At 32.3% G+C, this 12762-nt stretch overlaps 1 protein-coding gene across 11 annotated transcripts in view; it reads right to left on the reverse strand.

The window, feature by feature from the left end:
* The window catches only part of Csnk1g3 (casein kinase 1 gamma 3), a 115258-nt gene that overhangs the window by 66681 nt on the left and 35815 nt on the right, over positions 1-12762 (reverse strand). For all 11 annotated transcript variants that reach the window (XM_015486700.2, XM_048811834.1, XM_015486703.2 and 8 more), the window contains 2 exons: positions 9094-9134; positions 4817-4886 (listed from right to left, as the gene is read on the reverse strand). In XM_015486700.2, coding sequence (XP_015342186.1) covers positions 4817-4886; positions 9094-9134 — 111 coding nt within the window. The remainder of the gene's footprint in view (positions 1-4816; positions 4887-9093; positions 9135-12762) is intronic.

Raw genomic sequence — 12762 nt, forward strand, 5'->3', positions numbered from 1 at the left:
TTATTTTCTTATGTAATATCCTTTATTTGTTTAAGCTACTTGTATCACAATTTTTGTCACTAACAGTCAAATCATTCCTACCCAACACAATGGACCCCACAGCTTCGTCCTCAATCCTTTACTCTTATCCATCCCTGTACTCTCCCAAGGAGATCTTGTACATTCCCTTTGCTTTCAAAACCATCTCGGTACTGATGATTCCCAAATCTAGAATTTCATTTTACTTAGGGAATGCTAAGTAGATGTGAGAAAACAAGATTATTTAGTACATTAAATTCGCTATCACAGAAAGTGACAATGGGATAAAACAATATTCTCATCCTTAGCTAAAGCTAAGTAATGTAAGTCACTCCTTCATATGCACACTGAAAACAAACTTTTGATCATATATAACAGATTCAGTAAATTAAAAAAAAAAAAAAAGAGGGATGTTTCCAGGGATGCTAGGTGAAAGGAAAATTAGACACACTAACTTACAGGAGGACTAAAACTCAGACAGAACCAGACAAATTGTTTACTTTTTCACAGATACCTCACTAAATAATTCTAAATAAATCTTTCCTTTTAATTTATTCTTTATTATGGCAAAAATCCATAACATAAGTTTATCATTCTAATCATTTTAAATGTACAGTTCAGTGGCACTAAGTACATTCACATTGTTGTATAACTATCACCATTATCAATCTCCTGAAATTTTTCATCATCTTAAACTAAAACACCCTTTAAACAATAATTTCCATTTTTATTCTCCCATAAGCTCTACCCTTATAATTTCTGTCTGTATGCATCTGTCTACTTAGGTACCTCAAGAAAGTGGAATCATAGAGTATATGGCTTTTTCTGACCGGCCTCTGCAACTCAGCACAACATCCTTAAGGTGCATCTATATTGTAACATGTCTCAAAAATTCCTTTCCTTTTTAATGAATAATATTCGACAGAAATTATGCACCACATTTTTCTATCAACAGATATCTGACTTGCTTACAGCTTTTGGCTACTGCAATACTGCTATGAACATGGGTGTACAATTATCTGTTGCAGTCCCTGCTTTCAATTCTTTTACATATGTATCCAGAAGTGGAATTTCTAAATCAAATGGTATTCTGTTTAATTTACTGAGGAACCACCAATTTTCCATGGTGGCTGCACCATTTTATAATTCCCACCATTAATGTACAAGAATTCCAATTTCTCCACATCCACACTAATACCTGCTGTTTTCTGGTTTTAGTTTTGTTTGTTTAGTTGCTATACTGAAGTGGGTGAAGTGGCATCTCAATAAGATTCTGAGTTGCATTTCCTTTATTTATTAGTGATGCTGAGTTAAAGTTCCTTACCCATTTTTTAATTGAATTGGTTCTATTTTTGTTGTTAAGTTTTAGGAATTATTTATATACTCTGCATATTAATTAAGTATAACTTTAATATATTTTTAAAGAAAATGCTAACAAGCAAGTTATCAAAATAAAATATTATACTGCATGATTTATAGGTTGAGATTGCTTGAAAAGGCTCATATATGATTAAGAACAATCTGAAAATATAATCATTCCAGCTATCAATTCCAAAATAAAATTGTTTTGGTCATCAGTTCTCCCAATTAAGCACTCTTGTTTTTCTATAAGGTTCACATAGGTACTTAAAGGTATTTTTTGTTTGTTTTTTTTTAACTTCACAACTGATATAAATCAAAAAAATATATTCAAAATTCATGTGACTCATGAAATATTCGAAAATATCACATTTATCATAGTTTCACAGCCACTATTATATACAACTTCTGGCAATACAATTCACATTTCAATCTATAGAAATAATACCATGGCAGCAGGAAACCTCCTTAAGTATAAAAGCTACCCAAAGGGTGGTACCTGCACCTGTGCTACACAGTAGTCCTATGGTATGTGACTGCAAAAAGATATATAAATGTATGTTTAATTTAAAGTTAAAATGGGTGAATATTAAGATACTAAAAGTATACTTTTATTACTCAATACAACTAAATTCCAAATTGACTTATTTATTCTTATCAAATTAAACCATTTTCTAAATAAAAGTTCTACTACTTTACTAGATAGCACTATGTGTTTTTATCTTCATAGTACCCAATCTGCCTTCTAACAGCACCTCAATTTCCCAATAGACAACCATTGTTCCCAATCTCAGTTCCTAAGGTCCAGGTAGTTCCTGGGATGTGCACATAACCTCACTTTGGGCAAGCAAATTCATAGTGACTCAAACAAAGGAAGAATGGGACTCAATATAAAACAGTAAAATTTAGTCCTAGCACTTTTGCTGGAGAATTTTTAGAAAAAAAGGATGTTTTTATAATTGCTAAGCCTAGTCTATGATGGCTACCTTTGCCATCTTTAAGCAGAGGCAACCAGACAGTGGAGCTTATACATACAAAGAACAGTAAATCATAAATAGTCAAGATATTGATGACAGTGTTTGAAACCCTGGATGAAGCAATCTCGCATATTGTAGGTTATTTCCTGGAATTTTCAGCATCTATGTCATAAATTTGTGTTGTTTTCTTCTTTTCTACTTAACTTCTTACCTGACAGTCCTAACTAACATGTATGGATTTACATACAATTAGTTTAATCGCTGTAACTTAAAACTCATTTGTCAGTGTTAATTCTGGTAACCGAGGTCCTGCTACCATGTGGATGTAGAGTGTCTTCCAAAAGCCCATCTATTAAAGGTTTAGTTGCTAGCCTGTGGCACTACTGAAAGATGGTAAAAACTTCTACCATAGGGCCTAGTAGAAGAAAGTTAAGTCAGTAGAGATGTGCCCTTGAAGGAGATTTAGGACCTGGCCCCTTCCTCCCTCTCTCTGAATCCAAGCTGCCACAAGCAGAACAGAATTCCTCCACGGATGTACTCCTGCCATGGTATATTACTACTGGCACAGACCCAAAACATCAGGGTCAACTGACCATAGACTGAAACCATGAACCAAAATAAATCTTTCCTCCCTATAAATTAATTACCTCAGGTGTTCTGTCATAGCAATATGGAAAGCTAACAAAGGCCTGTTTGTATCAGACTTAAAAATGCATTATACAAAGCCTATTGTAGGGTAGGGGATGCTCAGTGATAGAGTACTTGCCTAGCAAGTGCTTGGCCCTGAATTTAATCCCCAGTACCACAAGAACTTAAGGGGGGAGGGGGGGGGAGGAAGAAAAGTAGTAGTAGTAGTTGTTGTTGTTGTTGTTTATAGCATTAGATGCTTTAACACAAAATTTTAAACTTGTCCCTGCAATGACTCATTTGTAAAGTTTTACTCTTATAAAAACAACCCACAAATCTCTATAATATATGAAGAAATAGCTCTACGAAGCTTACAAAAGAATCCATGATAATAATAAAAATAATAATAATGTAAACAAGCTTACAAAAGAATACATGATAAAAATAATAATACATAAAAATTCCATTTTATTAAATCTGGGGAAACAAAACACACTACCTACATTATTAAAAAAAACTGTACAAGTAAATTTATTATGATTAAAAGAATAAGAGTACACAAAACTAGAGCTGTGAAAAGCTTTAACAGAAGAAATATAAGGTACAGTACAAAATGTTTCCATTAATTTTTTCCAATGACACACAATATTTATTTTCACTTGAATCCAAAGTTTATATAAAAATACACTTCTGTTAGTTTCTCAGTTACTGTGACAATTAATAAAAGACTGATGGCTTAAAACAACAGAAATGTATTCTTTGAAAATCTAGATAGCAGAAGTCTGAAATCAGTCTCAAGGGGCTGGCAAGTCCACGCTCTCTTTATAGGCTCCAGGAGATAATCCTAAATGCCTCTTCCAAGAAAGACTTCATAGCTACAAGCATTCCCTGGTTTATGGAAGTATCAGTCCATCTTTCCCCCATGGTCACACTGCCCTCTACTTTTCTGTGTATATAAAATAACTCTCTGCCTTTCTCTTACAAGGATGTTGTTTGTGATTGCACTTAGGACTTGCCCAGATAATCCAAAATAATCTTTCCATCTCAAATTCCTTAATTTAATCATGTCGGGCTGGGGATGTGGCTCAAGCGGTAGCGCGCTCGCCTGGCATGCGTGCGGCCCAGGTTCGATCCTCAGCACCACCAAACAAAGATGTTGTGTCCGTCGAAAACTAAAAAATAAATATTAAAAAAATTCTCTCTCTCTCTCTCTCTCTCTCTCTCTCTCTCTCTCTCAAAAGAAAAAAAGTTATAAAAAAATCATGTCTACAAACTCTTTGCTATATAGTAACATTTACAGGTTCCAGGGATTATCATATGACTATCTTTAATGGTACCATTTTTCAGTCTATTACAAGACCACAATAAACTTCAATAGCTATAATATTGCTCAAAAGGCTAAGAATATGGAAGCTATATGTATTTTATATTCTCAATTTTTTTATAATACTCTCAATCTGTGCTAACACCAACTAAAAGCTCCCAATTTTCATATTTAAAATAAATAAGGGCCTTTCAGACTATAATAAGACAATGTCTGGTAAGCACAGCCTGCAAGAAATGTCTCTTTTTTTAATTTTTTTTTTTTAGTTGTAGATGGACACAATACCTTTATTTTATTTGTTTTTATTATTATTATTATTATTTTTTATGTGGTGCCGGTGATCAAACCCAGTACCTTCATGCAGCTAGGCAAGCGCTCTACCACTAAGCCACAACCCTGGCCCCTCTAAAAATGACTAAATCAAATTTAAAATACTATTCCTTGAATCTCAAGAATGACTATCATGCAATTCTATCTTATTTCAAATTTTTTAATTAATGTAAGACTTTACCTCCAGATCCTAACTGCTTGTAGAATCTGTATTCCAAATGTAGCTGTGGTGCTCTGGATTTCATTGGCTCCTAATCAAAAAACAAATGAACAAAGACATTTAAGTTAAGAGATCATTAGGCCCCAATTCCAAATGTTATAAATTTTGGTGTCAACTCTTATATTCTACTAGGCATTTTTCACTAAAATTATATCTGTATAAAAATCAACACCATGTTCAAAGTAAAATTAACTGATGTCATCCATAAATATATAAATGGTATGTAGCTATTAGATCAAACACTAGGGATTTCTATTATGTTCAACTATTTGACCCTGGAAAAAATATACACTGAACATTCATGACTAAGGAAATGTTGGCCCTTACACTATTTCTCCCATTCCCAGAAATTCAGCTCTGAACTGTGTATATCTGATGTAAAGGTTCTAAGTTAACATGAAGACAATGAAAAGCATGAGGAGTTGAGAGTGTACCTCAGTGGTAGAGCATGTGCTTAGCATAAATGAATGAGGCCCTGGGTTCAAATCCCAACATCCCCTTCCCCCCAAAAGAGGTAAGAAAGAGCAAAGATGGTAATATGAAAAATGTTGACAGTAATATCTTTTCAAAAAATTTTTTTATACTTACATATAATAAAACAGAGTTTTTAAGTGATAGATCCATTAGTTTTGTTAATTACATATTCTCCTATAATCAACATAACAAATGATCTACAGAATATGTAAATGATCTTTTCCAAAGAGACTATTTTATTTTTATCACCCTTGGGTTAGTTTTGCCTATTGTTGGATTTCATCTAAATGATATTATACAGTTTATGCTTTATACTGTATAATATCCCATTTTATACGTGTAAATAATAAACTGTTAAAAAAATCAATGTTTTATAAATCAGACTTTTTAATCAATGTTTTTTTTAAGATTATCCCTATACACATATGCTCACAGACAGAAGTAACTAAACTTTTGAATACTATATACAACATTAAATGTGAAAATATCTGTAAGAAAAAGAAAACTATCATAATTATACAGGAAATTTAGGCAAGAACCAATAGGAAAGTATAACAAGGTAACAGATACATACAATATGCTTAAAACAGTGCCTTCTACATAGTACTTTATTATCTGTAATTCTTCAAATAACAATCTAAAAGTATGTAATCTTAAGATGTACAAGATGCCCATTTATGAATAGATCTGGAGACTATCATGCTAAATGAAACAAGCCAATCTCAAAAATCAAAGGCCAAATGTTCTCTTTGATAGGTGGATGCCAACACACAATAACAATATGGGAAAGGTAGAAGTTCACTGGATTAGACAAAGGGGAAGGAAGGGAAGATAGGGGGAATGGGAATAGGAAAGACAGTAGAATGAATTGAACATAATTTTCCTATATTCATATATGATAACACCACCAGTGAAACTGCACATCATGTACAACCACAAGAACGGAATCCTAGTTAGAATAAGTCATACTCTATGTATGTATAATATGTCAAAAATACACTCTAATGTCATGTGTATGTAAAAAGAACAAATTTTAAAAAGATGCCAATTTATGCAATCATAAGTGAAATTACATACAATATGCCCTAGGTAAAAAATAAATTCACATAACTGACTTGATCAACTAGATTCCAGTACTTAACTAGCAATAAAATTTTATTATACCATCACATAGCAAAAGTCCTTTTACCACGGGGTGACATTTTCATTATTCATGCACAACCAGTTGTTATATATATGTGCAAAATCTATGAGGGTGATGGACAAGGTCAAATTGAAAAATTATTTGAAAACAAACTATCGGCATGAACTAGGATACCATTATATATTTTTTAAAAAAACGTACATAGAAATACCAAACTATGGTCTAAACAATTTATGTAAAGATTTTTCTGTCCTCCCAGTATATTTTTTGGATGAACTTGAGGAAAGCATGACTAAATACCATACTTCAACCTCAAAATACTAAAGACATAGATTCTAAACATATTCCCAGTTACCACCAAGTATTGAGAAATTATTATGTATAAAGCTGATTGCTGTGCTTTAAAAAATGACAAAATTTTTTAAAGGAAAAAACATAATTAAAGGGATAGTGATATGCCACAAAATAAACTAAAAAGCAATGCTTGTATGTATGTGTAAGAAGACTTAAAAATGACAGAACAAATGGTTACTAAGGCATGAGAGGTATGAAGAAAACAAACAAGCACCAAATCTAAAAAATAAATGATCTAAGGTCACTACTTGATGACTGAAATAGACAAGGAAAGTAGCCTAGAGCAGTGGCTCCTGCTTTGAAACATGGTTTAGCTGCCTTGGTCTAGCTGATTAAAATCATTGACATACAGGACATATTTTCTTGAATGCAGCTGCTCACTACAGGATGCTGCATCAGTAACACAGAATACAGGCCATACCTCTATACTTACACTCTACCCGCTTAAACCCAAAACCATAAAATGTCTAGACTCAAGAACATTGGCCTTGAACATGGAAAGGAAGAATTCCAAAGAAAGAAAAATCAGTAGTGTCCATTCAGTTACTGTCCAGCTCCTGTATCCTGGGCCTCCTCACTATGATTCACATATAGTAACTCCTCTTATGTGTACTGATTTCATGCTCATGAAGAAACTTTAAGTTTTAATTTAGTTTTCTATGTAGATCAGCCTACAGGAAGGAAACATTATTTATACTGATTTAGGCATTTTGCACCCATAATAATAAAATATGTCATTATAAATTAGAAATAAACCCTGCTGAATATTTTCATTTCTGAGAAATTAACTGTGAGAATGTAAATCCAACTCTAGAAACAGAAACAATCTTGGTATAATGACCTAATCAGATTTTATGTGATAGGTGCTAGGGTGTATAACTCAGTGGTAGAGTGCTGGATTGCTGAATTCAATTCCCAGTAACACAAAATTTAATTAATTAATTAACTAACTAAAATAAGATTTTCTATCATAATGCCAAAGAATAAACTTGAAACCAAAGTGAACTTATCAAAACAAATGCCAAATAACAACCAGCCAATCTCTCCTTATGGTGCCATAGTCTACTATACATCTTTATTTTCAAGTGAAAATAAACAGTATTTCTTACAGTGAAACTTGGTCTATACTCACAAAGACACATTAAATAGGAGTTTTCTACTTCATCTCAAAAGTTATTCTAATTCCTCCTACTTGCCTCTTCCTCAAAAAGTCTCTCCTTTATATATTAGTTTCATATCACCCTAATAATACAAATTATATCAGCAGAGACAAGATCGGTAAAGGCAAGCAGACCAAAAAACCAAGCCAAGCTAAGCCTCAGGGAAACGTGAGTGGCAAGTCAGATAGAAGAGCAAAGTATGGCTTATAAAAATAATTCCTAGGTCCCAATTCTTCCAAAGAGATCCATCCTCTAACTATTATAGTAGCACATTCAGGACTTCAGAACTGTCCCATTAAGTCACATAAGGTGGTGCATTCCTGTCATCTCAGATACTTGGAGATACTAGGTGAATCATGGATGCAAGGACAGCCTGGGCAATGTCATGAGGTCCTGCCTCAAAAACAACAAACCAACCCAGACTAGTCCCAGGGGAGCCAGTTTTCCCTGCTATCCTACACCCACATCAAGAATTTCTGAATCCCTAAAAGTCAAACAACAGCCAGCTTTACCTGATTTATAAAATGTCAATAGAAAAAATTTCAGAAGCTTACTTGAAAATATGTTTTCAAAGAATGTAATTCTGAATACTTAAGGACATATTTGTTTTGTCCAAATGCTTGAATCAGGAAGAGAAATCTTCTTTTCTAATTTTTATCTAATTAAAAATGCTACCTTAAATTAAAAATTGGGTGAAAATTGGGCTGGGGTTGTGGCTCAGTAGTAGAGCACTTGCCTAGCATGCGTGAGGCACTGAGTTCAATCCTTAGCACCACAAAAAATAAAATAAAATAAAATAAAATAAAGGTATTGGGTTCATCTATAACTAAAAGAAAAAAAAAAATAGAGCCAAAAATTATTCGGTAAAGTTGCCAAAGTAAAAGGACTTAGTTTGTGAAGCACAAAGGAACACTAACATTCTACACAGATCAATCATGTACTTGAAGGTCATGATGATGTTAGGATTTTAGTAATGAAAAAAGCAGACTATGCATATTATTTTTCCCTTTCAAATAAACACCCAAATTATAAATCATATGAAAATGAAACATAATTAAAACATAAACAAGGAAATAATTAAGGAAAAGCAAGATATATGAACTTACCAGCTTAATTGCCACATATTCATTCGTATATAAATTTTTCCCTTGAAAAAGAAAGAAAAAAATATCAGTTTCTGCTAACAATTTTTTCTACATTTTTATTGGTGTACTATGCCTGAACATAATGGTGGGATTTGTTGTTACATATTCATACCTACACACAATATAACTATATAATTTGGCCAATATCACTCCCCAGTATTTCTTCTTTCCCTCCCCTCCTCCCTCTCCCTGGTCCCTTTTCCTCTACTGAGATTCCTCCACCCCTCTTCAATTCCTTTTTCCTTTTTAGTTTTCACATATGAGAGAAAACTTACAATTCTTGACTTTCTGAGTTTGGCTTATTTCTCTTAACATTATATTTTCAAGTTCTGTCCATTTTACTGCAAATTAAAAAATTTCATTCTTCATCATGACTGGATAAAATTCTATTGTTAACAAAATTTTTAAAGATATATAAATTGTACTCTGGGAAGGAAAAGGGAAATAATACATTATGTGTTTTTTTATATAAAGAATAGAAATTTGTTTTCTCACAATTCTGGAGAAAATAATACATTTAAATGAAGTAAAAAGCCTTAACTATTAAGCAAAAACACCTCAACAAGAAAATATTTTAATTAATCAACTCAATAATATATTTAGCATATCACATATTGAGTAGAAAGTGATACTAATAAACATGTTATCCCACTTACAAAAATAGAAAGATTCTGATTTTGTTGTAATATTATAGATAATTTTTTGTTGTTTTTTGTTTTTTTGTTTTTGCACTGGGGGTTGAAGCTAGGGGCACATTACTACTGAGCCATATCCCCTGCTCTTTTTATTTTTCATTCTGAGACAGGGTCTCAGTAAGTTGTTTATGGCCTAAGTTGCTGAGGCTGGCTTTGAACTCTCAATCCTCCTGCCTCATCCTCCCGAGTTGCTGGGATTACAGGCATGTGTCACTTGCACCCAGCCCTGTAAACAATTTAGAGAGTAATCAATAATCAATGCATGCTAAATAAATTTTTTAAAGTATCACTTCTATATAAAAACAGAAATATAAAATTCCTTTCCTATCCATCATCTCATTTTAAAACCTTCATTATTATGTGATATAATCTTATTGGGACTCATATTTAATCTTATTAATATATCAATATACAGAAAAAGATCTATATTAAAAATACAACAAAAAAAGAAAAATATTATTCAGTAATCGGCTCTGAAAAACTAGTTAACAACACTTTGAGAAAAAGGGGTTATTAGCACCTCGTCTTATGATCAAATTAACTCCAAAAAATATAACCTTAGACAAGAAAAAATATTTGCCATCCCAATATATGAAAGACTTTCTAAGCATAAGAAGATATTTTAAAAATCAAAAGGTTTTATATAGGTTTGGCTGAATGATGAAAAACTTTATTATATGCAAAGAAAACGTAAATGACGAACTAAAATAGAGACTTAACATCATTAACATACAGAAAATTCTAAAAAAATTGCAGTACACTTTGGCATTGGCCATAATCTAAAAAATTCCAATGGGTCAAAATCTGTAGCCTAAGGATATTACTATGGAGAATTTGGAAGTAATAGTACATGAAAATAATCTAATATACAAATTAATGTATACCTTTACAAGTACATTTAAAAGAATAAAATTAACAAATAGTATCACATGTGATTTCTGAATTTCCAATATTTTTTCTTGTAATAAAGGATAGAAAAATGACAGATTTATCTTTTTAACTGTGAAAGTAACTGGCCCCAGTCTGAGTACAGAGTAGATAATCATCGATTTCCATAGACACGATTTTTCTGCATAATACTCTTAATCTCCTTTCATATAGCAGCAATGAACGGTAGTAAAATTTCTAAGAAAATATCAGCTTCAGATATATAGCCACCTTTGTTCAACATTTTTCATACAAGTATTATAATATTTTTCTAAATTTTGTCCTTATTGTATAAAAATAAGTAAAAACAAAGAGAAAAAACATCATACATTGGTACTAATGCTGAGTAGCAGAAGTCTCAAAAATTCCATATATCTGGCACAAAGGTGGAACTTTATAAACATACCAAAAGTGGTAATCCTTAAACTCTATTTATATACTCACTGAACCCATATAAACATTTTTTAAATATTAGAGAATATTTAATATTCTTACCCAAGGCAGCATTCTAGATGTCTTCATATACATTTTCAAGAACGTATTATGCATGAAATTTTAGTTTTCCTCAAGTAAGCTTATAGTAAATAACAATAAAATAAGGAACTTAATCTCAAAGACTGGCATCTAATTAACAAATGAACAATCCTGGTTCTTGATGAAATTTGCATTTCCTCAAGATGTTATCTTTTCACATTTTTTATATTATGTTTATTCACAAGTACACAGGGAAAAAAAGAGCTAACAAGAAGTTATATTAAACACAGATCCCAAAGAACCAAAATATACCAAATACTTCCAAAACTATTGTGTTTGTTGGCTTTTACATGGTCTAGCATCTACCTTTTTGCTCAGAGCAGAGAGCATTAAATCCTAAAAGCATCATCTGTTTTCGAACACTGGACATTCTGCTGAAGTTGGAGGGGTGGGTCACAGTTATAAACATTAACAAATATTAAACAATATAAAAGCATTTTTGTCACCTACCATAGCCATGGTCTCACATAGTGTTTAATCAATATTTGCTTGGAAGCATGAATAAACAAATGATGCACATAAACTATGTGTATGTGTATATGGTGTGAAAGGGAGGAAATATACATATTGAAGGAATCCCATTAAAAGAAGGCTCCCAAGTAGAGTGCTAGTTTATTAGTTTTAATTCTGTTTCAAAAGACATTTCCAATAGCGCTTTCTGTCACATTGAACTTGAAAAGATAGTTTTACCAATGTTGTGGTGCTAGGATGGTAATTATTATAGAAAACTATAGTCTTCAGAAACTGCATAAATGTTTATAACAGGGTCTAAAGGTATCCACCAACATCCATTCTATTCTTTCCATAATAATAAAATGCCCAAACTTGAGAATGACTACCTTACTACAGACTATATTTCCCAGCCTTTCTTTCAGTTTAGTGTGTCCATGTGACTAAGTTCTGCATATCAGTGGACAGTAGGTATGTCACTCTTTTTCTTCTAACTTCCTGGCTGGCTAGCTGGCTGGATGCAAAAAGTCAACAACCACAACAATCACCTTACACAGACACCAAAGCCACATATTAAGGATGCAGAGGTACCCTAACAGCTTTGAGTGCTCGCCCTCTAATCTATGTAATGGGAAAGAAGAAGAAATTAAGTGCTTAAATCCATTATATTTGGGGATTTTTTTGGTCACAGCATCATAATCAATTATTTAGTTATTATGTTTTTAAGTCTTTTTTATTAATAATTTTTTAAAATTTATATGACAGCAGAATGCATTATAATTCATGTTACACATATAGAACACAATTTTTCATATCTCTGGTTGTATACAAAGCATATTCACAGCAATTAATGTCTTCATACATGTACTTTGGATAATGATGACCATCACATTCCACTATCATTTCTAACCCCATGCCCCCTCCCTGCCCCTTTCACCCGTCTAAGATTTATAATGAGCTTTAGTTAGCAACAGAAAAATCAATAAACATAAAAATGATGAATTCACCCAAATCTGCCTATGTA

Source organism: Marmota marmota, unplaced genomic scaffold (assembly GCF_001458135.2).
Source record: "Marmota marmota marmota unplaced genomic scaffold, marMar, whole genome shotgun sequence".
Taxonomy (NCBI): Eukaryota; Metazoa; Chordata; class Mammalia; order Rodentia; family Sciuridae; genus Marmota; species Marmota marmota.